General features: G+C 41.4%; 1 protein-coding gene across 1 annotated transcript; it reads right to left on the reverse strand.

Annotated features, from left to right (window-relative positions):
* On the reverse strand, positions 1-28000 carry MIA3 (MIA SH3 domain ER export factor 3). Its single transcript, XM_068940221.1, has 28 exons — positions 27753-28000; positions 26944-27077; positions 21459-21545; positions 17474-20414; positions 16190-16468; positions 14390-14499; positions 12836-12967; positions 11556-11577; positions 9335-9423; positions 9099-9176; positions 8900-9010; positions 8024-8095; positions 7706-7810; positions 6793-6915; positions 6560-6683; positions 5654-5709; positions 5482-5572; positions 5207-5345; positions 3849-3950; positions 3693-3753; positions 3534-3569; positions 3367-3434; positions 2986-3083; positions 2770-2901; positions 2500-2568; positions 2294-2370; positions 1279-1435; positions 1-897 (listed from the first exon to the last, which is right to left on the reverse strand). The coding sequence occupies exons 1-28, from the start codon at positions 27991-27993 to the stop codon at positions 569-571; spliced, it is 6063 nt and encodes a 2020-aa protein (XP_068796322.1). The 5' UTR covers positions 27994-28000; the 3' UTR covers positions 1-568.

Consider the following 28000-nt stretch of genomic DNA (forward strand, 5'->3'; position numbering starts at 1 on the left):
TTGAGGGTTTAGCAAAAGGAATTTTGCTTTTTATTATAACTTTCCTTTGAATACAGTGTCATTTGTGCTTCTGATCTCTGACCAGACATCTTTTTTTTTTTTTTTTTAAAAAAAGTTCTTACAGTCCTTATGTAAACCCCTGGTCTACAATAACTGCAGCTTAATGATGTGATGGAGAAGGCAGGTAAGATAACATTTTACTTAAAAATTATTTCCACAGGAAATGATTTGATTTACATTTTTCATGAAATTAGTTCATTCACCAACTGGTTACAGAGGCTACATTTAATTAAAACTAGCCACACAGGTACTTCCTTCCTATTGCACGTTTAGAGTAGGTTCAAGTCCATCACAAAAAAGTTCTTGCAGCCCAAGAGGATGGATGAGTTTAAGGTGATCATAAATGCACATAAGATGTCTGTAGCAATTGGATAAAAATTAATCCTGCGAAAGCTGAAATATACTGAAATGAGACAAATGGCTTCAAACAGAGAACCATTTTCTAAAGTCCTGACTGCAGGAAGTGCGCTAGAGTCTGTTCCACTGAGCTGCTGATCAGACACTGCAGTTAGGGTTTCTGTGCTGGAGGCTGTGTATAGTCCTTTGAGCCTGCAGGCGGTGGTGGTGGAGGGCCTGCTGGGTAGTCTCTAGGTCCTGATGGAGGCAAGTCTCTACTAGGAGAAGGTGTATAGTCTCTTGAGCCAGGTGGGGGTAGCCGTGGGCCTGGAGGATAATCTCTTGGGCCATGAGGACCAAGAGGTCGAAAAGAAGGATGCCCACGTCCATATCCTCTTGGATCTGGAGGCGGTAGTGGGCCAGGAGGCAGATCTCTCATTCCTAACGGTGGGCCAGGTAAGTAGTCTCGCACAGCTGGAGGTGGTAAGGGAGCTCCACGAACTAGAAGAAACGGAAGACATCAAGTTAACAGAAATTTTGCTCAAATCTAAACATATTAAACTCCCAGCTTGTTCCTCATTTTGTAATTTGTTGGAGCCTCTCTGGGGTGGGGTCCCTATCGCATGCAGACTTCACAGGCCATGAACTATATTCTAGTGCCTTTTGGCAGCTGGTTTCCAGTTTAGACTTAACAGGGGAAAAACACCTAGAAATTAAGGAGGCTTGAAGAAAAACCTGTCCAGACCTACCAGGCAAGACAGCTAGCCCTCATGAAGAGCAGGGAAGCTGTGTGCTAAGGGATGGCAGATTCTCAGTTCTGCAGTAGGCTTCATGAGAAGCACAATGGGAGATCAGTTTCAGCACAAGGCAGTGGAACTGTACCTAGGGGCCCAGGAAGAGGTCGAGGCCCAAAGTGCCCACGGAGAGGAGCTGGTGGAGGTCCATATCGAACAGGTGGTGGAGGTGGAGGTCCCATCACTGGAGAGGTCATGATAGGTGTCCCAGGGAAAGAAGGTGGGCCTTTCGGACTAATGTTAGCCTGTGAAGGATTAGGTTAATACTTCAATGTGTGACTCACTGCATCACAGAAATACTGACACTGCTGAACACCACACTCACTCACCCAAATGCCAAGAGATGGAAGAAAGAAATACATTAACCAAGTGGAAAGTAGCAAAAGTCACTGCAGCTTCATTGCCCCTTTGCACAGAACATTGCTTGCACTACCTCCTAGGAGCGAATACTTAGTGTACCTTCTGGGACAACAGCTTCTTTAGCTAAAACTTCACTAAAGAGCACTTCCATCCCTTTAAAAGTGTCCTTGAGCCTCAGAGCTCTTAAAACAGCCAGAAACCCTCCAGAGGTTAAACGGCCTGGCTCCTTATATTGCATATGGAATTGTGCTTAAATACCACAGGTAAGACAGTTTCTTAGGATTGTTGTAGTCACTCAAAAGTGAAGTGTTTGCCTGCAGTCAACAAGAAAGATTTGATTTCCTCAGTTCCATGAAAATGAGACAGCAACTGTTCATCATTAAAGAGACCTTTTGAGACAGAGGTGTAAGCCCTTGGTTAGTTTTGCAGAGCATTTTGTTATTTAACAGTTCAGAACACCAAGCCTGTTATTCCTCTCCATCAAAGCAGAGTAACACCATATTCAGCCTCTGAATACTCACTGTAACTGGTTCAATAGATGAAGATGAATCAGTAGTTACACAGGGGGCTTCAGACTCTTTGGGAGAGGGCTGCTTTTTTTTTTTTTTTTTTGGACAGCAAATAAGGATGGTGACAGGATATAGACAAGACAGAACATGATACAGTTAAAGAAGAAGCAGGAAGTACAGTAAATCATGTATTAGAAATGCTTCCTGTAGTTTTTTTTTTTTTCCCCAGCTTACCACTCCATCCATTGCTGCAGAAGGGGAGGAGGTTCTTGGCACACTACTGATGAGGGATGCTACCGCAGGCCCGAGATCTGTAAAGAGAGATGCAATTGCATGTCTTACCCTGCTTTGGGCAAAAGGAACGTGTTTTTTCAAATTACATTTCTGAAGTGAAAGAATAACTGAGTGAGTTACAGTTCGCTGCACAGCACATAACTTACCAGGAACTGACATCCTTCCAGATAGCTCTAGTGGCCTTCGTGGAGCGGAGGGGCCATCTACCACTGTACCTTAAGGGAAACAAGAACACCACAGAGCCTAATCAACACATATGTCAGCTATTTCTATTAGAAAACAAAGCAAAAAACAACATGTTTATTATAAAGCAGGTGTCAATACATACACTTCTCCCAGAATCAGACCGGAATTTAGTGTTCTTGGTATTTTAGCATATGAGATACTTGTGACAGAAAGGAAGCTGCAGCACTTACCAAATTCACCTCTTGAGCCTTCCCTTCGAGGAGCAGAAAGGGGACGACCAGAAACTTCCATCATCTGTGTGGGGGAAGGATTTCCCCCGCTCACAGGCGATGGGCCAAAAGATCCATCTCGGCTTAAGGGCCCTACATGAAAGAAGAAACAATATTCAAATTACTTCTCTAAACTGACTCAAAGACCAAAGTTTTAGGAGAAATAGCAGGATTTACCTCTTCGTGGCGGGACCTGGCGATCAGGTCTGCCTGGAGTTGGCTTGACAATTAATGGTCTTTGAAGCATGACAATTTTTTGGTTCACTTCTATTAACCTAATTTTAAAACAAAATTTTTTTTTTTTTCCATCCAAATACATGAGAGTTATTTGTTATGATGTAATACTATCATAAGCAAGTTACATTGTAAAATGTTAGAGCTCTTCACTAATAAAGTGTATTTACACCGTCAAAACAGTTTAACTAGTTTAACATTAGTAACTCAGACGTGCACTGCACATTCCAGGCTAACAGCCACTTGCAAAGTTTGAGCGTCTTCTCTCCTAAGCAATACAGAACATTTTCAAAAAGCAATACAAGTGATCTGCCCTGTACTTACTTTTGCCTCAGGTTGGCTGCTTCTCTTTTTTCTTCAGCCAGAGCTCTCTCAGCAGAGCGGGCAATAAGCTATTAGGGGAAAATTTTTGCCAACTGCGTTAACTGCACCAACTTGAAGCTAAATACAAAGTGTTTGCTTTATTATAGTCAGAAAAGGAAGATTCTTACCCAATTGTCATGTGCCTTTTTCTCATGAGCAGCAATCTAAGAAAAAAATAAGTGTTTTAGCTTATTTTTCCCAACAACTAATATCGCCAAGAACTCACTAAAGAGCGTTAGAATGATAAAGTAAATTGTGACACAATAACAAGCAAGCAGGAAATTTACCTGATTTTTGTAAGATCTCTCTGTTTTCTGCAATTCTTCTTCCATATCGTGAATCCTTTGCCTGTCAAGAAAAAGAGGGGGAAGAGAGGGGTTTAAATGAGTTTTCCTCAGCAGCTGAAATAAAGGAAAACAACAATCTTCAGAAACTTAAGTTACTTGTAAACTTTCACTTCCTCAACGGCCAGCACTGCTTTTTCATCTGCAGCAGACAATTTCTGCTCCTTCTCCTGGCGCTCATACTCTTCCTGCGTCAGCTTTCTATAGAGGGGGAAAAAAAAAAAGTGTGTGTGTGTGTGTGTGTGTGTGTTTACACACACACACACGTATAGACAAACAGCATTTTTAACTTTATGCTTCATTAATACTTGCATTTTTGACATTTTTCTAGTAGTATTTAAAAGAAGCCAATAACGTGTTCATGTCTTACAACAGCTATCCCATAAAAATGGAACCATTAAACTAATAAGTTAATTATTGCTAATAGCCAATTCAACACAAGACATTTCCTTAGCTACACATGGAAACAATTTTCTGTAAGAAAACTGTGGAAAGTCCCTCATTCAAATCAAGAGGTAGTAATGGGTAACGTAACTTTTTAAACCTTTTGGAAGGAATATATATCCTTCGGTTACAGAGGTCAGGAGGAAGTTTTTCATGAAAGACGGGTTATCCTTTACCTTCCTATTATGCGTTTACTACATCAGGATGCTCAGGTAATGAGACCAGTCCGTTTCATTTCTGAGGTACTCAGTAGAGCCTCAATACCCTAATTAGTTCCAGCCTTGTGCTTCTGCCCAGCACACACACACGTGAGCCTTAGAACTTTCAACTGCTTCTCTACCAGAATTTCCTGAAGAAATTTTTAGCTGAAAAGACCTGAATCATATCTCAAATTCCCCTCATAGAATTGAGATTGTATTATGGACGTTTCAACAAGTTGATAAAAATAAATGAGGAACGAACATAACTGATACACAGCTAGTTATTCACTCCCAGTCATTCATTCATTTCAGCTATTGCCATGAACCCAACCATAATTTAGTCATTTGAAAATGCAAAAAGCTCACAAGGCTAAAAAATAAGTTTCTTCATTATGAAAGTTAGATTCATTTAATTGACATTCAGAATAACTGAAACAATATTAATCAATGGTCACCATCTTCTCCTTGTCACTTCTGAACAAGGAGATACCCCAGCCACAGAGTTTGCAGACCAAGCCATGTGGACAAAAGTCTGAAGTTTCACCCGTTTCCCTCCAAAAAAAGTTTTTTTTGGCTAGAGACATTATCGTGTGTGAAAAAAAAAAACTGAGTTTTGGAGAACCTGTGGAATGGCAAAAAAAAAAAGAAAGAAAAAAGTAAAAAAGTTGGGGCTAGGTTCAACCATACTGAAGCATTAGCCATCACCACTCATTCAATACAACTTGAAGTCATTTGATCCTACTGAGCAAAGAGTACTTGGATAGTGCATATGATATAATACGCTCTCTTGTGGAAAAGTAATGAAAGGCTTACTTCTGGAGCGCCATCTCTTTCTGCTGGTAGAGTTCACTGAGAATCTCCACTTTCTGCTGTAGCGTTTTGCACTCATTTTCCAGACGAGCTTTGGCTGACTGCAGTGAACAGGAGTCATGTTCTAATTTTTTGATTTGCTCTGTTGGAGAAACAAGGGTAGGTGAGGAAGCTGAAGAGAGGTGCTATGAGAACCATTATGCCACTTAAGGGTTCTAATGTTTCTTTTTAAACTACAGACAGAATTTGACAGCAAGCAATTCTTTTGCTAAGACTACCTTCCAGCTCATGTCTTGCTGTTACTTCATCACTCAGTTTGGATTGTAGAAGATCTCTATCTTCTTCAACTATGGATAACATAGTTTTTACCTGAAAAGAAGAGCAAGAAGTTTATCATCATAGGTACAGCAGTAATGGGGCTGTATTTATTAGATATCTTGTGCAGCATACCCTGGAGACATCCATCATCTGCTTAATCTGAGTCTTCATCTTCTCACTCTCATTATCTTTAAAACAAATAAAAAATAAGAAATAAATTTTTTGCCTCTTTCTTAACCCCAATTCCCTGTAATCAAAAGCTGTTAAAAATAACATTCTCCACTTTTTAAACTGGGATAAGTTTCCTTACATGTTGAAACAAAGAGGGGGGGAAAAAAAAAAAAAACACAACAGTAATTATCTCCGATATCGCAATTCTGTGACCAGCACAACAAAACCAGAAGATTTATTCAAAAAGGTGTTCAGAAGGTTCTTTTTTGTCGCTCCTTCTAGCCACCACACTAATATTAATATGCATGTAGTACCTGCTATTGGAAATGGTATAAGGTTAAAAGAGAAAGACAAAAAAGGAGTAGTAAAAAAGTCTTCAAAAACAGAGATATAGCAAATACAAACAACAGCAAGGATGCTACACCTTCTAAATAGTTTTGAAAACTTGTATTTCAGTCTTTAAAAATGTCATTATCTAAAATAGTTATGTATACCCATTAGCAAGTACTCATTACTCATAGAACTTGCATAAAAAAAACTAGCATAACAAAAAAGCTGAGATTCTCACGTTTTGCAGTGGCCTTAACTACTAATCTTCATGCCCTTCATCTTTATAGCTCTGTCATTACACTGACAGTACACTTAAACACTATTTTAAAAGCAATTATAAACCTTTTAACTGGTTCTTCCCTTGGAGCTAGGAGGTATTTTGTGTTGTTTGAGGATTAAACCTGACAGTCGCTTAACTCATAAGCAGCTATGTGCATGGAGTCTCCTTGTTCCCCATGATATGACATGAACATAGCAGCTTATTATATGCTTTATCTACTGTGTGTGCTTAATAGTCAAGAGATAGGATTACTGTACCTGGTAACTCTCCATTGGCCAGATCGTCTCCTGTACTCCATTCATGCCCTTCACCATCCTTCCTAGCCTCAGAGGCAGGAGCTACATCAAGCTGCTTCAGCTGCATAATGCAGTTAGTTAAAACCTAATGAAGAAATCAAAGGATCACTGAAGGATAATTGCTCTGCATTCTGTTAAGTATTCCACACTATTTTACAGTGTGTAATATTCAAAACTTGTTAAAAAGAACTTACTTCAATTTCATTTTCCTTGTAGGCGAGTGCTTCTTCTATATCTTTCTGAGACTTCTGATACAATTTAATTTGCTCACTGAGCTCAGTATGTCTCTCACTCCAACCTTCAGCTTCTTTTAGCAGCTGTACAAAGAACAAGGCAAGATGATTTTTTGTTTTATTTTTAGTACAGGAGAGACATAATTGAAGTCTTTTACTACCAGCTCTGATCATAACTGATCACCGAAGGTCACAGAGAAAGGGTAAACTTCAGAGTTATCATATTCATGACTAGTCTATTGGTAGAAGTGGATGCTGGAAATCTTTCTGCAATTTATATTACTAGGCACTTCTACAAATTTGATTTTTTTTTCCATCTGATATTCCAACATTAGAACCAAACTGCTCACATGCTTCAAAAATGATAGGAATTAACTGCAATCTAGTGGCAACCAAACCACGTTCCTTAAAATGACTACTACTTCATATGTGGAGAAAGACAACAGAGATATTTCAATTAATTTGTAAAAGGACAGTCACGACATTTCAAGGCTAAAGAGCCTGCCTATCTAGCCTAGCTTCAGAACTGATTCTTGGCAATTCTTTACTGTGACTTCCTTCAGTCCCATCCCCAAATGGCATCTCCTGATGATCATAGGGACCACCACATCAATACAGACTTTTGGTGAAGTTTGATAAAAACCAAATCACTGCAACTGGCAAAGCCTTCATAATGGAAGCACACGGTTCATTTGCACAAAAAACCTGTTTTAACAAGTGGTTTAAGTTTTATCATAATCATATGAAATCCTGACATGTTAAAAAACATAGGAGAAACGGACACACTGAAGTCATACTCAAGAAAACTAGGACAAAACGTCCTAATATTTAATACAGAGGAGAAACAAAGTTGCCTGGCCTGGGAAGAACTTACTTGGTCCTTGCTCTTTTTCAGCCTAGCGTTCTCTTCCTGCACGTGACGAAGCTCAGATTTCACCTTTTCTTCATTTAGTTTAGCTTCGTTAAGGGCTATCTGCACCTACGTATTAAACAAAAATGAACAAAAAAGAGAAAGTCAAACTGTAATGGAATAAGAGCTACATATTGCTTGGTAACACATAAAAGTAAACATGTGCAGACAACCTGGAATCTGGCAAGCTAGCATCTGCTATTAGATCTGATGCATGAGTCTTCCCAGTACAAGAACTTCTTCTACCTATGAATGTTGAGAAGATGTAAGATAACGCTTTACCTCTGAAAGCTCTACAGAATGCACACTGATAACTTCTTGAAGTTTCTCCAAGGACTTCTGGGTTTCAGAGATCTACATAAGAAAAAGATGAACAGTGACTTTCCACTATCTGGTATGTACCTTAGCCTGGGTATGTAATTATTTTATCTGTGTATTTTGAAAGCATAAAGGGAAATTCAAAGCATCAACCAATCCCTATTTAGAACAGCCACTAGACTAGTAGCACCACAGTGCTGCCTTATCAGCAATGCAGAACTAAGAACAAACTGGAGGTTAGAATCAGCTCCAACCCCCCACCCCTGCCTGGTGACTCTGCCTTTCTGTGGCGGGGAAAGTTCCATGTACATCTGCGCAGTCTAGAACGAAAGTAACACGTGCTGCTGCCATTAGCAATAACCTTTGATCACAACAACACCAAAGAACTTGTTGGAACCTACCATTATTAAAGCAAAACAGGGTTGGGGGGGGACCTATGGACAAGAAGAACGAGGGGCAGGTCAAAGAGTCTCACACTTACTATAGAACTAGAAGCCTCTTCTCAGCAAAACCATTTCCCATACCAACCTCAAACCCTCAGCCCATATTTTTAAGGAACTTCCTGGCTTTGGTAGGAAGTAGTAGACCAGCCAAAGACTGGAGTACATCTGTTTGCATGTGAAGGCACATAACCACAGAAGTTCATCAAATACCTTAGAGAATCAACATAAATTTCAGTTCATCTCAAGTTCAAGGGGGGAGGGGGGATTCATTGCAGTTTTCCTTCTGAAGTGGCTCATCTCCTTTTCCCTACCTCTATCTGTTCACCCATCAGATAGCAATCAGCTTTAAGGCACCTAAGTTAAGGACAATATAAGACATTAGTGTGATTGTTCTTACCTTGCTCTGTTTCTTCTCGTTCTGTTTTCTCTCAGTTTCAAGCATTGTGTGCAGGTTTTTTACTTTGTCATCCAGCAGACGATTTGTTTCTTCTAGCCCTTTGACAGTATCCTAAAAATAAAGGAGACACATCCAACTAAAGCAAGGTATTTTATTAATGCCTTTATTTTCAGTACAGCAAGAATGAACCACGTGTTACCTTAAGTTCTGCAGCTTCATCTGAGAACACGCTTTTTTGTTCCTGGGCCACTTTCACTGATTCCTTTGCTTCCTTTATCTAAGTACAGAAACAATCAAACAGAACTGAGGAAACTGTCAACATAATATTCAGTAAGAACAGAAAATTAAAAGGTATTAGCTGTTGTATTGACTGTGTCATTAAACCAAGAATAGAAAATTATGAAGCATATGACAACAACACAGACAACAACATACCTTTTTATCGTATTCTGACATCTTTTCTAAGATTTCTGTTTTTTCTTGTAGAAGGTTTTTAATCTTTTCAGCAAGTTGCTTTTCAGTCACTAGGAAGAAAAAGAAAGCTTGCAGTAATTGTACTTCCTGGAAAAAATTCAGAGCTATTATTACTACCACTTTAGGGAACATTTTCTTCAAGTAGGGACTAAAGCACAAACCAGGACGCTGCCAGTTCCCTGGCAGTCAGCACCTTCTGCAGAAGTCTAAGCATCTTCAGCTTTCGTTAAAGTTAGGACTGAAAACAACTTAAGACAGTTAAGCACCAAGCACTGACACGAAGCATACAGGTCTTGCATCTGCTTCAGAGAAGCCAGTCGCAGAACGCAGACTAGAGCAGGCTGACGTGCTTGCTATACCTAGATGACATATGTTCAGGGAAAGAACTGCCAGTGAGGATGTCGGAGCACCCTTAGACTGCTGCTCTGAGACTCAAGGAGATGCAAACACCTTCCCTAACAACCAGTTCTTTCTGCTGTACTGAAACTTCAGTCAGCAAAGAACAGGACAAAAGCTTTGGAAGATCTGCTGTGAACAGAATGACGTCGTCAGCTAGCAGATGGCATCAGTAAGCCTCAAAGAGCTGCATATTTTTCTAACAGACACTATTTCCGGATCTCGCAAACGGCTATGATCAAGCAGCAGTTCTCTGAGGCATTTTCATTTCTCAGTCTGAACAGCTTGCTGACCATTCTTTAGGATTCAATGCTTAACATACTTAATGTTACATTACCTTAACATACTTAAATTATTTTATTGCAAATTAGTTTAGAAGCAGCATCCAACTGGCATTCTTTTCCAAGTCCTAAACCGTCTCCATTATTTGACCATCCCAAGCCCCATTTGCCTCATAGCAAATCCTGCAGCTCAGACAACACGAAGCACTGGTTGTTCCAACGGCATCCTGCAGGTTGTAATGGCAAGTGCTTCTCCCCCTTCCTCTCTCCCATATGAGGGCTTTTGGACTACAGGATCCCCAGCCCTTCCTGCTCTGCTGAGAGAGGAGGTAACAAATGACTGCTGAGAGATACAAGATCTTTCTCAGCAGTTTAAATGAGGCAGGAATCCCTGCATTAACTCGGTCTCCTGACTTTCCTACTGTGATGAAGAACAGATTATAGATTTTACCAGTGGGGCTCCAAATGAAATCTATATTTTAATTCATTTTATCATTGTTAAAATTCCATTTCAGATAGAGATTTTAATAACAAAAAAATCAACTTTATCATGTTTGAAGAGTATTTATTTGCTTTTAGCTTTAGTAGTTTCTATACTCTAACATACAAAATAATATTTTGGAAAAAAAAGGATTAGACAGTGTTCCTTAATTTTTTTTATTTTTTTATTTTTTTAAAAAGAATGGCTGCTAAGTAGCTTCTATACCATCAATACCAGCACTCTTCCTCCTCAATATTTGTTTTACAGCACAGAAATCTCCTTACAGACCTAAAGTAAAATTTTTCAGCTCACCAGTTCTGCATTCATTATGTAACAGGAAACTGCAGTATAACTACACTGAAACTAGAGGGCAATGACAGATAAGAAGCGCAGTTTGTGAAGAAACAGGCAGAGAGTTCATGGGAAGACAACTCTTCCATGTTTTTGTTCACTTCTGAATTTCAGCAATGGCCCTATTTTGAACTTTTATCCTTTTCTATTCAGTACACTTGAATTTTGTATATTTGAAGCTTGAGAAATGCTCTTGTAAAAAAGCTGTGTGCTAGGCACAAGACTATCTGTGTATTTTTGTTTTCAGAAGGTCTCTTTGTAACCGCACAGTAACCATTATCAGGCTCCCCTCATCAGAAAAGGCAAGATGTATTAGATACTGCTTTTTGCAAGAAGGAACAAGCAAAAGTATTAGTCGGAAAACCAGAACAAACTCTGCCCCACCACCACCTTAGCAGTAAGCCAAAGGATCACATTTAAGTTTCACAGGGTGGAGCTTTTCCTTGCCCTTATCTTTGATTTGCAGGTGTGGGCTGCTTCATTTCTCCCCAGCCAAGCACATTCCACATCCTCAGATTCAAATAAGTATCATCTATAGGCCTTACACTTAACCTTACACTTAACGTTCTCCTGGAAAAGGAGGGAAGATTAACACTTGGTCCTCAGAAGATCTTCAAAACTTTACATACATAAACATAAGCATCAAGTATGCTGTAAGTACAGAGAAACTTACCTTGATACATTCTACTCTTTACCTACAGAAGAAAAAGAAAAAAGTAATTAGCCATAAAGTGGTAACTGAAAACTTCTATTTCTTTTTCCTAAAAAGGAAAGAAAAAAAAAATCAATTGAACATATATGGATTAAAGAAGCATACGGAAAGTTCTGTACATTCATCAGTGCCAACAAGAGTGTTGAATAACACTACACAAACAAGCTTAAGCAGTTTTCTAATAAAAGCTTCTAGGTTAATGCTCTATCTTTGGGCCCGAGTAAAGGTCTGTTTACTCAGTCACTACAAGGATACAAATAACAGATCACATCCAATTTTCCATAAGGAAAATTAAACCGTTTTTACCAGGCAACAGTCATGAACTTTTAAACATAAAAGATTCTTGCTCCCCACTTTTGATTCAACATTTAAAGGAAGGTATGTTTGCACGGCCATTGCTCATTTCAAAACAAACACCATTTAAAGAAGAAATGCAGAAGCTATTCTTCTCCTGCTATATATTAACAGTATTTTGCATTTGAAACAGATCTAATTCATTAAATATCAAAGCAAGAGCAAAGAAAAAAACACTGGTGTTGTTCCAGATAATATTTAGTTTTAATATGTTTTTATAAAGCAAAGATAATAGATTCCATAGATTTCAAGTGCATATCATCAATGAGCTTGACAGATGAAAATAATCCATCCTAATTCATTTTTCATATATCCATTCCCAAGGAGATGCATTGATATATTTGAGAGCTAGTGATAACTTGTCTGTTCAAGAAAAACATCTGTGTAGGAAAGAGGGGAACAAGTGCAAACTGAGCAGCAGGTTTGGGAAGGCGCTCTGCAGTCAGAATGAAAATCAGGTTTTTAGGTTTCCAGATGTGGCACCTGCACTTAAAAGCAACTGAAGAACATGAAGGGGGGGAGGACTGTTTGTTTTGGAGATCGTTAGCAACAGGCTCAAGCACATGGAAGGCATCTCATCTCAAAGACATGCTAACCCTTTCTTCAGCCTTCTAGGTTTATACCACACTCCCTATTTTGCCTTGGGAACTGCCTCTTACTAGGAACCGTGCTAAAGCGAGTGCTCTCTTAACTTGAAGAAAATAACAACTTACTTCAGCTATTAAGCCTAGCATTAAGTTTGTGTTAATGATCTAAATGGAAAAAGTAAAAAAGCAAAAGACTAGATACTGCTTTGACCCCAGGAGTGCTGAAATACTTTAAATCATACAAAAAAAACACTCAGTGAGTTAAGTAACAGCAAGCTTGCAAGCATGAACGATACTCACTGAAAGGCAGGTTCTCCAGAAGATTATAGCAAGCGTAGTAATTCCCACTAAGGCAGTCATAATGATAGGCTCCCATGGAAGTCCATGGAAATCAGGCCCAGGACGGATATCCTCAGGCAGGGTGGCAACCAACTAAAAAAATCAACAACATTGACAACTATGAATATTGTTTTCATTAAATTCTCAGGTACAACGTGTAGTCTGAAAAAAGCTTTTCTTGCACTCGTAAAATCAGAGTGCCATCTAGAGCTTTCTTGGATCTGCCTCAGAAGGCAGGAAAGAACAATAGAAGAGAAAGAAAAACTGCACTATCTTGTCAATAAACTGAAAAACAAAAACAAAGCAAACCACAGAGCAGTTTACTGCTTGCGTTACTACTCAAAAGTCTGAGTATCTGAAAGACACCTGACAGTAATAATCTGAAGGCAAAGAACAGGCCGTTACGTCAAAATAAACTGATGTACACATTTTGCATTAGGAAACACTAACAGTTAGGAGATTAATTTCAAAATAAAACTATAAGGATAGAAAAAATAGAGAAAGAACAACTTCACATCTGGATGTCAAAAACAATCCAGTGAAAACGGCTCGGGTCTTTTCACAAGTTTTACCATCATCCTAAGTCTCTCGCTGAAGAACATAAAGCACTGACTGACTGAAAAGGGTCCAAATACCTGGTACAACTTACAATGCTGATGTGGAAATGGCTTTTGGCAAGTAAACCGTACGACATGTATCACAGAAACCCCTTCCTCCTCCCTGATCAGGACTCACGTGAGGACGAAATAAGTAAATAAATAAATAAATTTGGGGCCTCCAAGGGCCAAACCTAGGGCTGCCAAACCTAGGAAAGCGCTCTTATCTTCACAAACACCCTCCCTCCCACAGCGTCAGGGTGCGACAAGCTGCCACGCAGCAATTTCTCGCCACGTTTACAGCAGCAGACGCCTCCGCTCGCTCGGGATTTGCCCTAAATCGGAGGAGAGGCGAGAGGAAAGAAAGAAAGAAAGAAAGAAAAAACCACACACAGCTCCTTGCTAAAGGGCTGTGAGCAGGGATGACCCAAGGCGCCGAGTGACCCCCTCGGGGACAGTGAGCAGCATCAGGGCCGAGGCAGATGTTGCTGCCTGTCCCCGAGGTGGGTCACCCGGCGCCTCGGGCCCGTCAGTTTGGACTGGGGGCGCCCCTCCCCCCTCCCCGGCTCCACACAGCCGCCCGCGCGCCCGTTAACGGCTCCCAACGGCCGGCGAGGCGGCAGGGCGGCCCCGCCCGGCGCGCGAACCCACCACCCTCTCCCCCCTCCCCCTTTAACCTGCAGCACCGCGGCGGCGCAGCCGCGCGCCGGAGGCCCCATGAGGCGCGCGCCGGCGCCCGCGGGTTCCATGGCGGCAGCAGCGCAGCGGCGCGAGCCCAACTTCCAAGAACACGTCAGCCCGGAGTGACCCCCCCCCTCCCCCGCGCCCCCGCCGCGAGCGCGTCATCGCCACGCGCCGCGGCCACCCGGAAACGGCCGCAACGGTCGCGGCGGCCTCCCGTTCCCGCCGCGGGACTCACCAGCTGCGCGAACGGCCGCAGCGCCGCCTTGGCCTCCGCCATCGCCTCGCCGAGGGCTCCCCGTGCGGCGGGACCTGCCTCCGCGCCGGCTCCTGCGCCGTCCTCGGCGGCTGTGGGCAGAGGGAGAGCGGTGTTCACTCCGCGCGGCCCGGCCGTGCCCGCCCCGGGGCACCGCGGTGACACCCCGTCCCCCCCACCCCCAACGCGGCCTGCGCATGGGGTGGGTGGAGGGGGGGGGCGGGTTTCTGTCTCTGTATTTCTATGGTCCTTGTTTGTCCCCGGCATTGAAGAGGAGGCAAAAGTCCTCAGAAATGATAGCGATTTTCTGCTGGACTTCATTAGAAAAGCTACTGTGAAGAGGGACGTGGATACAGAGCTCCGGTTGCTTTCCCAAGCCTACCTCAAAACACACACGGCAGGCAACGCGTTCCCACTGACTCAACAAAAATGGGCATGCTCTTTGATCCCCAGGCAAAAGACCCACCTTGGGATCCAATAAATTTACAGCACTGTGAATACAGTGCAAGAGTCTTAAATCATCTTTATTTCTACCCTGTGCTGAAGCTTGTCTCCTTCCCTCGCTGCTATTGTTGCCAGGAATTCACATTAGCAGATTCAAATAAACTTTTTGCCCAGTCTAATGTTATATTGTGGGAGAGCTTCTGTAACAAATGGTGCTACAAACGGCTGCTCTTGTTTCCTCACCAGCATTTCCAGCAGTCTTCATTGGCATTGCTGGCAAACAGCATTTAAACAGTTAATCTGATGTTACCATGAAGGAAAGGACGATGGTCTAAAATACAACTGAAGGACTGACCGCTTAAGCACATGTAAGTAATGAATTTTAAATGGCTGGTGGATTAAGTACCTTTGCATTCAACATACAGTTTCCCTTAGTACTTAAACTTGGTCAAAAGTGCTTGACTATGGGGACAGAGGTAGTACGGTACCTCAGTTGAATACGGAGGCTAACAAGACATGCCTAAATTTTGTCTAAATTCTCAGTGAAACCTGATTTGTTAAGTGGATGATGATCAGAGATGAAGGCATACCAAAGCTGAGCTTGGCACGAAGAATGGAATCAAAGCCAGTTTCATGCCAAAACAGAACTGGGGATGATGGCGGTAACAGAAACTCTCCTACTTCTCTCTCTCTCTCTCTCTCTCTCTCTCTCATAATGACCGTGCAGCACAGCTCAGCACATATACCTCCAGAGGAAGAGAGCTGGAGTTAAAATTTTGTTTTCAGAGGAATTGAGTCAAACCTCTTTCTCCTACTCCAACAAATACTTTAGCCAGAAACTACAGAATGGCTTCAGTGGAACTACACTCCTTTTTTCCTGGAAAAGTATTTTTGAGAGGAATATAGTCCACAATCACAGGTTAAAAAGAGAGCCAGAAGAGACAGAGCATGATTCTATATCCTAATGGTTAGGTTGTCAGTCCTTTCTGTAAGAGAGGAAACCTGGGTCTACCCTTCTTTTTTTAATGCATTACCACTGTGAGACACAATCCACCACCCTAGCACAGAATTCTGACAATGATGCTTGCAAGAGGATTTTAGTTTTGCAGTGCAAAAAGGTAGTGCCAAAAAAGAAAAAATCTGTCTATTGAGATCAGTGTAAGCTAGAAAATACTGCCACTAGAGACTCTTGTCTTAGATTACTGGAAAAAATGCTAGAATTATAGTGTATATAGTGAAAACATTAGTGAAAAACCTCAGTATTTGCATAAAAGAACGAGTCAACTATACTCATATTTAAAAGCAAAAGAAGAAAACAAGAAATTTCAAAAGCTTTACCTGCAGCAATATCTTCCCTGGTACTCTGTCCTGAATCAATTGACCCAAAGGGAGCTTCTGCTGGCAGCAGTCGTCTTTCATTGTCGTACCCTTCCTTGGCATCTCTGTTATCCAAGAAGATGGCCTCTTCGTGCTCAGGTGGAATGTTAACAGCTTGCTCCTCCTTTTCAATAGGCAGAACTGGCCTCTTATCTTCAGGTTGCTGAAATATCTGATTGCTCTCAATGGCATTTGGGTTCCTGAAGGGAACTCTATCATGTTCAGTTTCTTTTGCAGCATCTGTGGCAGACAGAAAAACATGAATTTAGCACTGAACTGATATTTATTTCTTACTAGCAGCTGTCTCCAGCAAAATACTGCATTTGACAAAGCCTTGCTGATGCTTTTTGACACCAGCTTGTATGTTGCTTCCAATATATTCTTAATCAACTTTCAGTGACATCTAATTAAATGCTTATAAGGAATTTATGCAAGGTATCAACCACTGACCAGATAGTGAGATTTTTTTTTTTTCATTGTGTGACATAACTTTATCAGAAATTACATGCTGAACATTTATTACTGTGAGAGGAGCCTTGCTAAGGGCATATCTTACTGCCTTACTAATTGGATAAAATAGCAAGCTTATAGCAGACTCCAGTGCTTGTTCCTTCCCTTGTCAAAAGATAGGCTTGTTCAGCATTTCTTCTATTTATGCACCCTCTTTTATGAATGTGGACAAAAATATGCTGATAGAGACATCTGAAATTGTAGGTGTATATTTTTAGTGCCTGAATTTATTGGTCACCGCACATCTCAGAGTTAGGTGTTAGTTTGGGGCGGAGGGGAATCTCTAGACCCTATGGAGAATTCAACACATGCTACAGACGTGAATCCTTATTTCGTGGGGGGAAGGGGGAGACCTGAATGTCTCCTTCTAGCCATATCTATCCACTGATCCCACTTTCTTACACAGAGCCTGGCCCATAAGAACAGACGCGCAGAGCTCAACGTTTTCTTTCTCAGGATTTCCCAGGGCCACCTATTACCATGGCAAAAAATTGCATCAGAAGTAGTCAAAATCTCACTGATTCCACAGGACCTCTTCAATTCTGCTTCCTCAACCCCCTCTTAAAGCTTTTCTGGGTTACATAGCTTGGTCTGGGATAGGGTTTTACTTCCATTTCATCTATTCATTAACTAGTTTGGGTTTAATGTTTTATTGGGTTTTTTTTCTGCAAACGTGGAACACGATCCTCACAAACTGTCCAGAACAGTCCTCATGCATGCATTTTAACATCCTACCTTTATCATGGAGTGGGTAATCTTCTTCCTGTTCTGGAACAGCTGCAAGTGGGACACTCTCACTAGCAGATGAGTATTTGCTCCTTAAAGAGTATATTAATTCTTGAATATCATCCATCAGCGCACTCTCTTCATCATACAAATCCATCTCTTTCACCACCTCCTCTTTATTTTCTGCCACCCTGGAATCTAGAACTTTTCCTACAACATCCATAATACTAGATTCTGAAAATTCAAGTATCTGGTCCAAAGCTTTTTCTATATCTTCATTATTATGACTTGCCTTCCGAGCAAGCTCCAACTCTATCTTCATGTCCTGAAACATGGCTTCTAGCCTAACCACATGTTCGAGCCCAAGGTACTTTTGTAAACGTGCTACGCGCTTTTCATCAAGGAAATCCCTCATTATTGCGAGCCGTTTCACAGACTCACTATATTCTGATGTGACGGTGTCTTTTGTCGTTGCTGAGACATCAGCGGGGCTGGGAAGATGTGCAGAGTGCTGGTGATCATTTCTTGCGTACTCTAAATTTTGCATCTCTTTTAAGTCTTTTTGCAAACCCCCCCCTGGGAGAGGATCTTTCCTTTGGTTAAAGTCATCACTGTCTTCTGTTTCAGGAGATTTGAAATTATGTTCTTCCACAGCTGATGGTTCTTCAGCTTCAGAAGACTCCTCATCATCTTCCTTGACATGTTCCATTCCATCCAGTTCAGAGTCTTCACTGACTTGTACATCATCCTCTTTGTTCGCAGTCTCAATTGCATCTTGCACGCTGATCATTTTCTTTGCTTCCTCAGGAAACGCATTTGTTTCTTCTCCCATTTCATCAGTTTGGTAACTAGGATTAGCAGTTCCTGAAACAGCTTCACTTAGAATTTCTAATTCAGGGTTTGTACTTTTCATATTTAGTTTATTACGCTGTACATTTGCAAGTCTTGCTTGTGACAACTTTGCACTAGCAGCATTCTCGTCTTCCAATAGCTCTTCCTCTGCTTGTTTCAGATCAGAGTCTTCTTCAGCATCCAACTCTTCAGATGGGAATTCTTGTCTTTGTGTTTTTTCTCTAGCTAAATGTGTGCCAAGATCACTGTCTGAATCTCCATCCTCAGTATGATTAGTTCCCTGCTGAGTAAAATTCTCTGTATTAGTATTCTGTGTGGTGCCTTTTGGTTCTTCTTCAGGAGAACTTTTCTGAATGCTTTCTACAAATACTGTAGCCTCGCCAAGATTTCTTGAAAGCTCTTCTTTCACATTTGCCTCTGAATACTGTGTCTCGTTTTCCCATGGCCTAGGTTGCTCGACAGCTCCTCTGCTCACGTGCTGATGGTTTGGGTCTCTCTCTCCTGTAGGGCTTTCTTTCACGTTTACCCCTTTTATTTCAGGTTCTTCTTTAAAAGGGATATTTTTTAGATTTTCCTGATCAGCCTCCCCTATTTGTTTTAAATCTTCATGTTTCAGAACTTCTTTCTCCACAGCAGGCATTCCACGCTCCATTTTGTCTTTTAAGGGGTCAGCATCTCCCAAGTCATACTGAGATGCATTTTGTACCTCTTCCACTGGTTTGGCTGGAACATCAACAGAAGGCTTATCCTCTGCTCTTCCTTTCTCCTTTGTTTTCTCCCATACCATTCTGTGCTTCAAATCACTTTCGAAGATCTCCTCCTCCAAGATCCCATCCTCAATGTTTTCCTCCTCTTCAATTGTTTCAGCAAGTGGCACTCCTTCTGGACTTCTGTTGATGTCACCGAGGGATGGTTTTAAAGCGTCTTGCTTGTTTTTAATAGATGATTCATCTCTTGGACTAGGGAAAACATGGGAATCAGGCACAGATGTACTCTTCAGCTCTTTAGTATGTGATTCAATCCCACCATCCACGAGCTGTTCTTCAAACTGTTCAGTTTTGTTTGGTTTTCCCTTTGAACCAGGATCACCTGCAACTCTAGGTTCCTTTATAAGCAGCTCATTGGAGAGATCCTCAAGCTGGGGTGTTGCTGCTGCTTCTTTTTTACTTATTAGCATTACCTCTTCCTGCTTCTCCTTTGTTTCTACAGATTCAGACCTATCCACATTTATATTGTCACCTGACCTCCTGCTCTCACTGAAGGCATCCTCAAGAATTAATGCATCTGAATCATATTTTTTCTCATCATCTCTTTGGTTATTTAGCTCTGTAGCATCATTTGGTGACTCAATGCCATTGTTTTCATCAGCTTCTGAATCCTCTAGGGATACAATTTCTTCTTCTGCCATAAACGACAGCAAAGGGATTTCTTCAGACTGCTCTGCAAAGTCTTGTTCCTCCTCTGTATAAGGAGCATCAATGCTCAAATCTTCATTAAAATCATCTTCCAGTGATGTAACAAGGCTAGTCACCTCATCATCAGATACAACAGCATCAGCAGTGGAGCCAAATTTTGTTTTCAAGTTCACAGACAGCTCTCTGTTTAAAAGCGTATAGGCATTGACTTCTTCACTCTCTTTGTCAAGTTGACTGATTTCACCCTGAAGAATACTAGTGTTTTTGGTATTTTCACTTTCTAGCCCTTTTAGTTTCTCATGTAGCATTCCTTTCAAGTGCTCATGTGCAATTTGAGCTCCCTGAGAGTTTTCTTCATGACTGTTTACACTGGGGTCTCCCCCAGTATTTTCAATTCCTTCTGTAAGAGGACTGTCTATTTCCTCTGTCATAGCAAGGGTTTCCTCGTCTTCCTCTGTGCTTAGCTCAAGATTGTCTGCCTCCAAAGCATCACGGGACTTCATTGTATCAACCTCTTCCATCTCTTCATCTGTTTTGATTCCTTCAACTGGTTTTGTCCCTGGATCGCTCAATTCTGTTTCCCTTTCGTTTGCTATGGTCTCTCCTGATGACTTCAAAAGTTCATCCACATTATAATTATCAAAATCATCCCTTCCGCCATCAAAACAAACAAAATCTGTTTCCTGAAAAGGAAAAAAAAAAGTGTCAGTCACAAAACTGATTCTTTTCTTTATTACAGTGATGACACCCAATCCATTTGGTTGGTTAGAAATACATCAGCAAAGGAAATGTTATTAATTTTGCGTGCCACATTAACTCCTTGAGTCCTTAACTAAAACTCTCGTTGAAATCAGTGGATATTTTGCCCAAGAACCCATCAAAGCTAAGTAAAAAGCTCATGGCTTAACCTGTTCTAAGACCTCCTAGTGAGGAGCAAATTGGAAGTTGGCAATGGAGTTGATAGTACTATAATTTGTCACATGTATCTTTGAAATAAGAACAATTCCATCACTAAATGACAACGAGGAGTTCTTAATTGTATAGAGGAAAAGCAAATTCACTAAGCCTGTTTGTCCCAGTCTTCATTAGCTGGTCCCTCCTCAAACAAACTCCTCCAAGCAAGGCTGCCCATTACACAATTTCTGAAAAATAAGAGTGGTGCAAGCCACAGAATTCAATTTCATAATGGTCTGAACCTGTCTCCACAAATAGGCCTTACTCACACAATTCTGGAGTTACTAGCTATTAGTGCATGAAAACTATTTGTGTGAGGAAGCGTTGAGGGATCAGCTCTAGAATCAAAGTGCTAATAGTGTAGCATGTTTTGCTTGTGTCTGTAGTACTTTTGATACTGATTGATTTCTGATAGTACTAGGCTTTTGAAGTTCAAGACAAAATTCTGAATATATACCAAATAGTCTAGTGAGCTCTATAAATGTTGTTAGCTGGCTTGCGCATAATTAGAGGTATTCAAACAGGTTTTGTTAGAAGAAAAACATAACATTCAAGAAAAGAAAAATCAGTTTTACATACCCATCCACATACATATCCGCACAAACATTCCACCTACCCCTAACATGTATGTGCACATGCACACCTATATAGCTGCTGACTTACAGAAAAATAACTAAGGTTTACTGATACTCCTATTCTCCTTAGCGATTTTACTGAATGATGAGGTAGGAAGTAGTAAAAAGCTTAATTAAAAAATAACAGCCAAAACTTACATCTGTTGGTAATTCTAGCTCCTCATTGGTATAATTATGATTTATTTCAAGTAAATCCTTTGGAAAATATCCAAAATCACTTCCGACCTGCCGGAAAACAAAAGCAAGCAAACAAAAGGGAGTTCAAGAAGCTTCTGAAATCATGAAATTATGAACTAAGTACATGTTAGAATCCTAATTACGGACACTAGTCACAAATACGTCAAACTCAAGCATTTCTAGATGAAGTTTAACCCAATGAGTAGAAGAAAATAATTAGCAATACCTGGCTTGCACAAGACTTTTCATGCAAGTTTTATACATACAACTGTTTCACAACAGCTTGGTGAAGTTGGGAAGTTTTATTACTCCTGCTTTAAAGATTGACTTATATAACAAATTGTTAGGAAAGTTGAGAATGAAACCCAAGCATTCTGGCTCACGTGTGCTTCATCTGCTAATCCATGCTCTCCCTCACACCCTATTTGTCTCAAATATTTTTTTAATATTTGAGCAGAAGAGAATCTTTAATAAGACTTACCTCCTTGTAAAATATTATTGTACAGTAATAGTATTGTAGCCTGTAAATATACTCATTTTGTAGTTTAAGAAAAAGGTAATTCTTAGAGCAGATTTTAGGAAAATATATAGTTGTACTCAAGGTAATGTAATATTCCGAGACCTGTGTGCAAAACACACCCCCTCTGCAAACACATTATTGATCTTGAGTGACTAATGTGAGCAAGTTAGTTGCAGGTGGCTATTTAAAAGCAAGGCAACAGCTGAGGCAAGTCAAACAGTGGAAGACAAGAACATCTCTTATCACTCACTGGATAAGATCTACAGAGTAATACTCTCACTTGAGAGTTCTGACAACTGCTGTCAAGAAGCCAATATTAATAGCATGCTATCACTGTGCCGATTAGATAATCCAGACAAATAGAGCCTGGCGGACACACCCAGAGGGGTAGATCGTTCCTAGAGGAACGAAATATCCAGGAGAAGAAAGTATTGCTCATTTCCTAAATGTTTTGTTATAGGAGGAAGACAGCTGCCAATTTTCTTGAAGAGTTTATTTGTGAAGAGCACTGACTTAAAGAGTAAGTTAAAAAGAAAAACAGTTATGTCAAAGCAATTAGGGAAGCCAGGTTTTGTTAGGCTCATATAACTGAAACCAGTTAATCTTGGCTGAAGTTTTCTGGGTTTACAATGGCTTAAAGACAAAAAATCTTATCCAGTGGATAAGATGCACTACTACTTTTTTTTGGTTTTGCATGCAGAGTAAGTACTGATATGTTGTGGAATTTCCCTTGTAAAGTATTTTGTATTCAAATCCTATATTACATCGTTAAGATTTATGAAGTTAGTTATAGGGAAACAAACAAACAAAAACCCACACTATTTAATCCCCCCCCCCCACCACACACACACATTTTACAAATACACAGCAGATAGTGCACTAATTACTCTCTTATGGAAAAGAGATCCTGTATGGAGTTGTGATAGTACAAACCAATCTTGGAAATGGAAATTAAACTCGACAAGCCAAATCAAAAGCTTGTTACTATGTTACATAGCACAGTTTTATTCTAAATTGTCGTGTTTCTCTCCACAAACTCTTATTCCAGTTTTAAATGATTTCTACAAAAACAAAAGCAAAAGCTATCAAGTAGCCTCCTTACAGTCTAATCTCCATGACTACCATTATAATTAGGCATTACAATTTGGAACTGATGTAGTATAATCCAATCTGCTGACTGCAGAAGTCCTCTGTGGTGACCCAGTTTGCAACTTACATGGTTTATGACCTATGCAAGCACTGTGTGCCCAAAATTGTGTCTGTTCCTCTCTCTACAATTCCCATCTTGCAAGGGAAAAAAATGTCAGCTTCGTACCATTACGCAGGGAAAGGAAACATGCTTAATTCTGTATGTATATGACAGAGGAGAGGCAATACGAATGCCAAGTAAACAAGGGAGAAAAAGGTACATCCCTCAGACCATTCAGGAGACAGCTTCACTCTCTTGCCAGCCACAATGCCCAGGGTGGAAAAAACCATGTGGGTGGGTGTGCAGCATCTGTCCCCACCTGTAACAGCAGCCAGCTGTTGCAGATTCATCAAGCACCACTGACAAAGAAGCCAGTCCTTCACTCTACCTACCTTGGTGACAGAAAACAGGGAGTTTGGCAAATAAAATGTTCAAATGTTTTTAATCTTAAAGCTCACATCCCTAAAGCACAGACGTTACCAGGAGGGCTCCTGTCACAGGTAGCAAAAAGTACCAAAAGATTGGTCCAAGGAGGGAGTTGTTTTGGTCTGCTCTTTTTAAGTGCTGGCATTGTTCAGAAAAATATAGAAACAGGAATAAATCCCCCGATTCTGTTGGTCTTCCAGACATACTGTCTTCTGGTCTTACTTTAAATTAACTTCACCTTTCTTTCCTCTCTGCTATGTTCTGTATGAGATTTGGAAAAAAAAAAAAAAAAAAAAAGAAAAAACAAAAAGCAATCAGCCGCTAAGTCCATTTCTTGAGGCCAGAAATGGTTTCTTCAATCATGCATCAAGAAAAACAAAGTTCAGCTCTTTGCTGTAAGGTAAAATAATAGTCTTGTGCAGCAACAACATGCAGCATCTTTGCTAAAGTGTTTCTTCAAAAAAGAGCAGTTTTTACTCAAAGTTTTGGAGTTTCGGACCCTGCTGAAGGTGAGGGGAGTCTGCAGAATTGTATAAGAAATTCTGTATCACAAAACTTGATGATGTAAACAGTGTGAGGTGGATGCTCAAAAAAGAGGCTAATTTTAGAGTAGGCCATGGAGCACTAGACAATGGAAGCACCAAATATGCTCCCTCTCTTTGGCTTTGAGAAAAACCCAAGTATTTTTTGGACTTGAAGTATTCATGAGATGTGTAAAATAAGATCACTCAGAATACTGTCCCAGCATTTGGCTTTGCACTATTGATGAGGTTCAGATAGCTCTGCTAAAAACTGCATGCCGTGTAATATAGCGAATAGATATTATAGGTAGGTTCCAGAAATTTTTCACAAGCAAAATACGAGCTCAATGGGAATTCTGCAAGCAATATCGTACAAAGTATACAAGACTGAGTTCATAAAACAAAGATTCTGTTTTGTTAAAACAAAGCATGTTTACTGGCACAGGTCAAAACTGAACAATAACTTGAACAGGGCAGAGTGAACTTGATAAGTAAAGGCAAATAAAGCCCAAATACAACTGCTTTAGATTTTCTAGCCTTGATGAATCCTTTCTTATCAGATCATCTCCTTTTAGGTCAATAGTATTTCTCATGGCTCCTCAAAATCAATTCCATGATTAGAGCCTGCATTTATAATTTGTTTGGAACAAGCCCCAAATTCCAGTAGTTCAAGCTTCTCATACGCACTTTCCCCTAACCTTTGCCCCAACCCAAGGGGAGGAATATCTGCTAGGAATATCCATGAGTTAGTCACAAATTAAACCCTCCATCCACAAGGGGAAATCAAAGCTTAAACATTTTAGTAGAAATTCATGCAATATATTTCAGACTATTAACTCTTCATGAAATATACAATTTAATGACCTTCAGTTTTCAATAAACTGTAGTTGGTTAAGTTGGAGTTATCCCTGGATTTCACAGTTTCCATTATACTCTAAGAAATGCTTTCCCCCAAAGCTTTGGGAAATGGAAAAAAAGCAGTAGAGTCAGATGACACACATGAGCACACATGAAGGCACGTGACAAGATTCCCAAAGGGGCTGCAGCAGAAGGTAACATGCCTTACACTAGAATTTCTTTGAACATAGACCTCAAAAGGTTGCCTGTTTCCAATTTGCAAACAACGGCCTCTTCCCAGCTCCAGGACTCCACATAGCAGGTACAGCTGGTCTGCGTAAATCAAGTTGCCCAGCTGAATCTGGCACGTGAAGTCATACACTTGCAGATAGTGCAGGAGAGAAGGACCACTGCACTATCTGCAAGCGTATGACCGCAGGGTCAGTGGCAGCGTCAGGCATGCCAGTCCCCTATTGGGCATGCAAGGGTAGGCAGGTCTTACCCCTCAGCAGCATTTGCAACCTATTTCTTGCAGTATTAGGATTCGCGCAGAAGCAAGCAGTCAATGAAATTGGTGGTGGTGTGGGAAGGGCAAGGGGACTACAGTCACAGATTGAAAGGAATTAGTCTGTATTAACTATCCTAAAAGAAATATAGGAAACTGAGTAACACAAATAAATAAATAAATTGGTGTTTTAGAATTCTTTCAGACCTGCCAACTTCAGCTATTATTTGCTGACCTCAAAAGTCCTTTTAACTTGGAGACACACACTTACCTGTTAGTACTGCATTACTTCCCTATCAGTGAATACAGTTAAACTGAGTATTAACTCAGCAATTACTGAAAACCCGCAGGTCTGATCTTGCGCCTTGTTAGCAGAAGATGTGGAGTAGTAACATGGGGCCAATTTTGCATCTGAAGAACTGTCAGCCATGAAAACCTGTACCATCTAATTATCTGGATTATTTATGGTACAGTACATGTCAGAAGGGAATTACCAGCATGATACAATTATAAACTCTTTTCTTTTAACCACCTGCTGCAATTTTCTGGTGTCTTCTGTGTCGTTTCAATTGGATTCGACTCCTGCTGAGAGCCTGGCTGTCCACACCCAACCTGAACAGGTTAGAGAAAGTGATACATCCTGCTTTTCACTAAACCACTAGTTCCACAATAAACACACAGGCGTGGCTTTCAGCAGTCTAGACCATTGTCAAAGGCAGCATCTCTGGCAGCAGAGCAGAGCAAGAAAGGAGGCTGAAGTAAACAATTCTGATGCAAAGAATAAGGGAAGGAGAGGGGAGAGGAAAAAAAGCAAGGAGCAGGAGGAACAGGGAAGTGGACTAAGCAGCCTCCAAACTGCCAGAGTTTTTGCAAAAAGCCTAGAAAAATCATTCCTCCTCAGAGATATCTCAGAGGATATTGAGAGGAAATTGAGAAGAATTTTTTGTGGAAAAACCTGCAGGCTCACACCCGGAGAAGCATTTGCTGTAGAGACCCTCCTTTCACGTTAAGCAGTCTGAGAGGGTGAGGACAACAACTGAATATTAGGACGAGAAATTTGTTTAAGATATATACGTTGAACGATCTTTAGATTGTTCACAGGGCACATGGGTCATGGGTAAAGGCAAGCTCAGGCTTAAGTCTCTCTAGATGGGAAGGGAAGCATAGTATCTACTAGATAGGTCCATGGGCCATCAGTTACAGTGTTGCAACGTGGGGGTTTCAACACAAAGGAAGTTTTCTCAAAGAAACAGTATTTATCACATATTAGCATGTCTATTTTCACAGCACTTAATACCTTAAGTTGGATGCAACCACACACTAACCTCAAGCATTGATTATTTATGTTAAAAGATTAAAGTGTTCTTATAAGAGGCAAAAGGATGAAAAAAAGTTACCAAAGAAAGTGCCAACAAGATCAAATGGAATAAATGCTTTACGGTACTTACACTTCCAGCCCAAAGCTCAGTTGATTTCCCTATTAGTTTGTAATACACATACACTGCTTCTCCTTTCTTAAAATTGACAAAACGACAGTCTGGACCTTTAAAATCCTGCATGGCCTTCCCTCGGCACATCAACACTGTACAAAGAAAACAAAGAGCAGAGTATTACTTCAAAAAATTGAACGTCATAGTTTTGCGGAAAGGATCTTTGCTAATCAGCAGGAAAGACGACCTCTCCGCACGCACAGTTTTTACAGACTGGGTCAAGGGGTGAGAATATAACTGCAAGCGCAAATAGGATAAGTAAGGGAAAAATATTACCTAAGCCCACACAAGAGCTCAATAAAGCACCGGAGCGTTACATTTGAGAAGCGCGCTATGAGGCGAATTGTTAATATTAAATAAGAAAGGCTGAAGGATGGCATCTGTTTCATAATGAATCAGCCCTTTTGCTACTCGGGCTGTGAAAAACACCCAGCCAGCGTCTCTTACCAGGGGGTCTTGCGGAAAGAGAAGAAGCTGCGGGAACGGGAAAACTTGGCCCGAAAGACCAAGCGGGTAAATCCCAACCTGCCTCCCCGCGGGAGGCTGGCGAGGAGCAGCGCGCGCCCTGCTCCCTTCCCCCCCCCCCGCAATTTTAAACAAAAACATCAAAAAAACTAACCCCCCCCCCACCCGCGGCGCTGCCCCCTCCCCGAGCGGGACCCCCCCCGGGGGGGGGGCGGCGGCGGCGGCAACAAGTCGGCGGGAGCCGGCGCGCCGCCCCGCAGCCCCCCCCCCCAGCGCTGCCCCACGGCCCCGGCCCCACTCACTGCTGCACTCGGGGTCGGCGCAGCGTTTGCGCTCGGCGAAGCGGCGGCCCAGCTCGGCGTCCAGCGGCCGCGGCAGCAGCAGCAACAGCAGCAGCAGGGCGAGGAGCGGCCGAGGGGCCGGCGGCGGCGGCGGCGGCGCTGCGGCCATGATCGCTGGGCGCCGGCGGCAGGGAGGGAGCAGACACGTCAGCAGGGCCGGCGGCGGCAGCAGGCGGCGCTCGGACCCCGCCGCCGCCGCCATTTCGCCC

This window comes from Struthio camelus, chromosome 3, assembly GCF_040807025.1.
Source record: "Struthio camelus isolate bStrCam1 chromosome 3, bStrCam1.hap1, whole genome shotgun sequence".
In the NCBI taxonomy this organism is placed as follows: domain Eukaryota; kingdom Metazoa; phylum Chordata; class Aves; order Struthioniformes; family Struthionidae; genus Struthio; species Struthio camelus.

Excerpts from the sequence above, each read along its gene's own strand:
- MIA3 (XM_068940221.1), bottom strand. The coding sequence starts at position 27,993 with ATGGCGGCGGCGGCGGGGTCCGAGCGCCGCCTGCTGCCGCCGCCGGCC. Across the intron at positions 5,346-5,481 it reads AGCAAGACATGAGCTGGAAG|AGCAAATCAAAAAATTAGAA; the intron begins GTAGTCTTAGCA and ends TTTCTCCAACAG. Across the intron at positions 3,754-3,848 it reads GAGGAAGTGAAAGTTTACAA|GCAAAGGATTCACGATATGG; the intron begins GTAACTTAAGTT and ends TTTTCTTGACAG.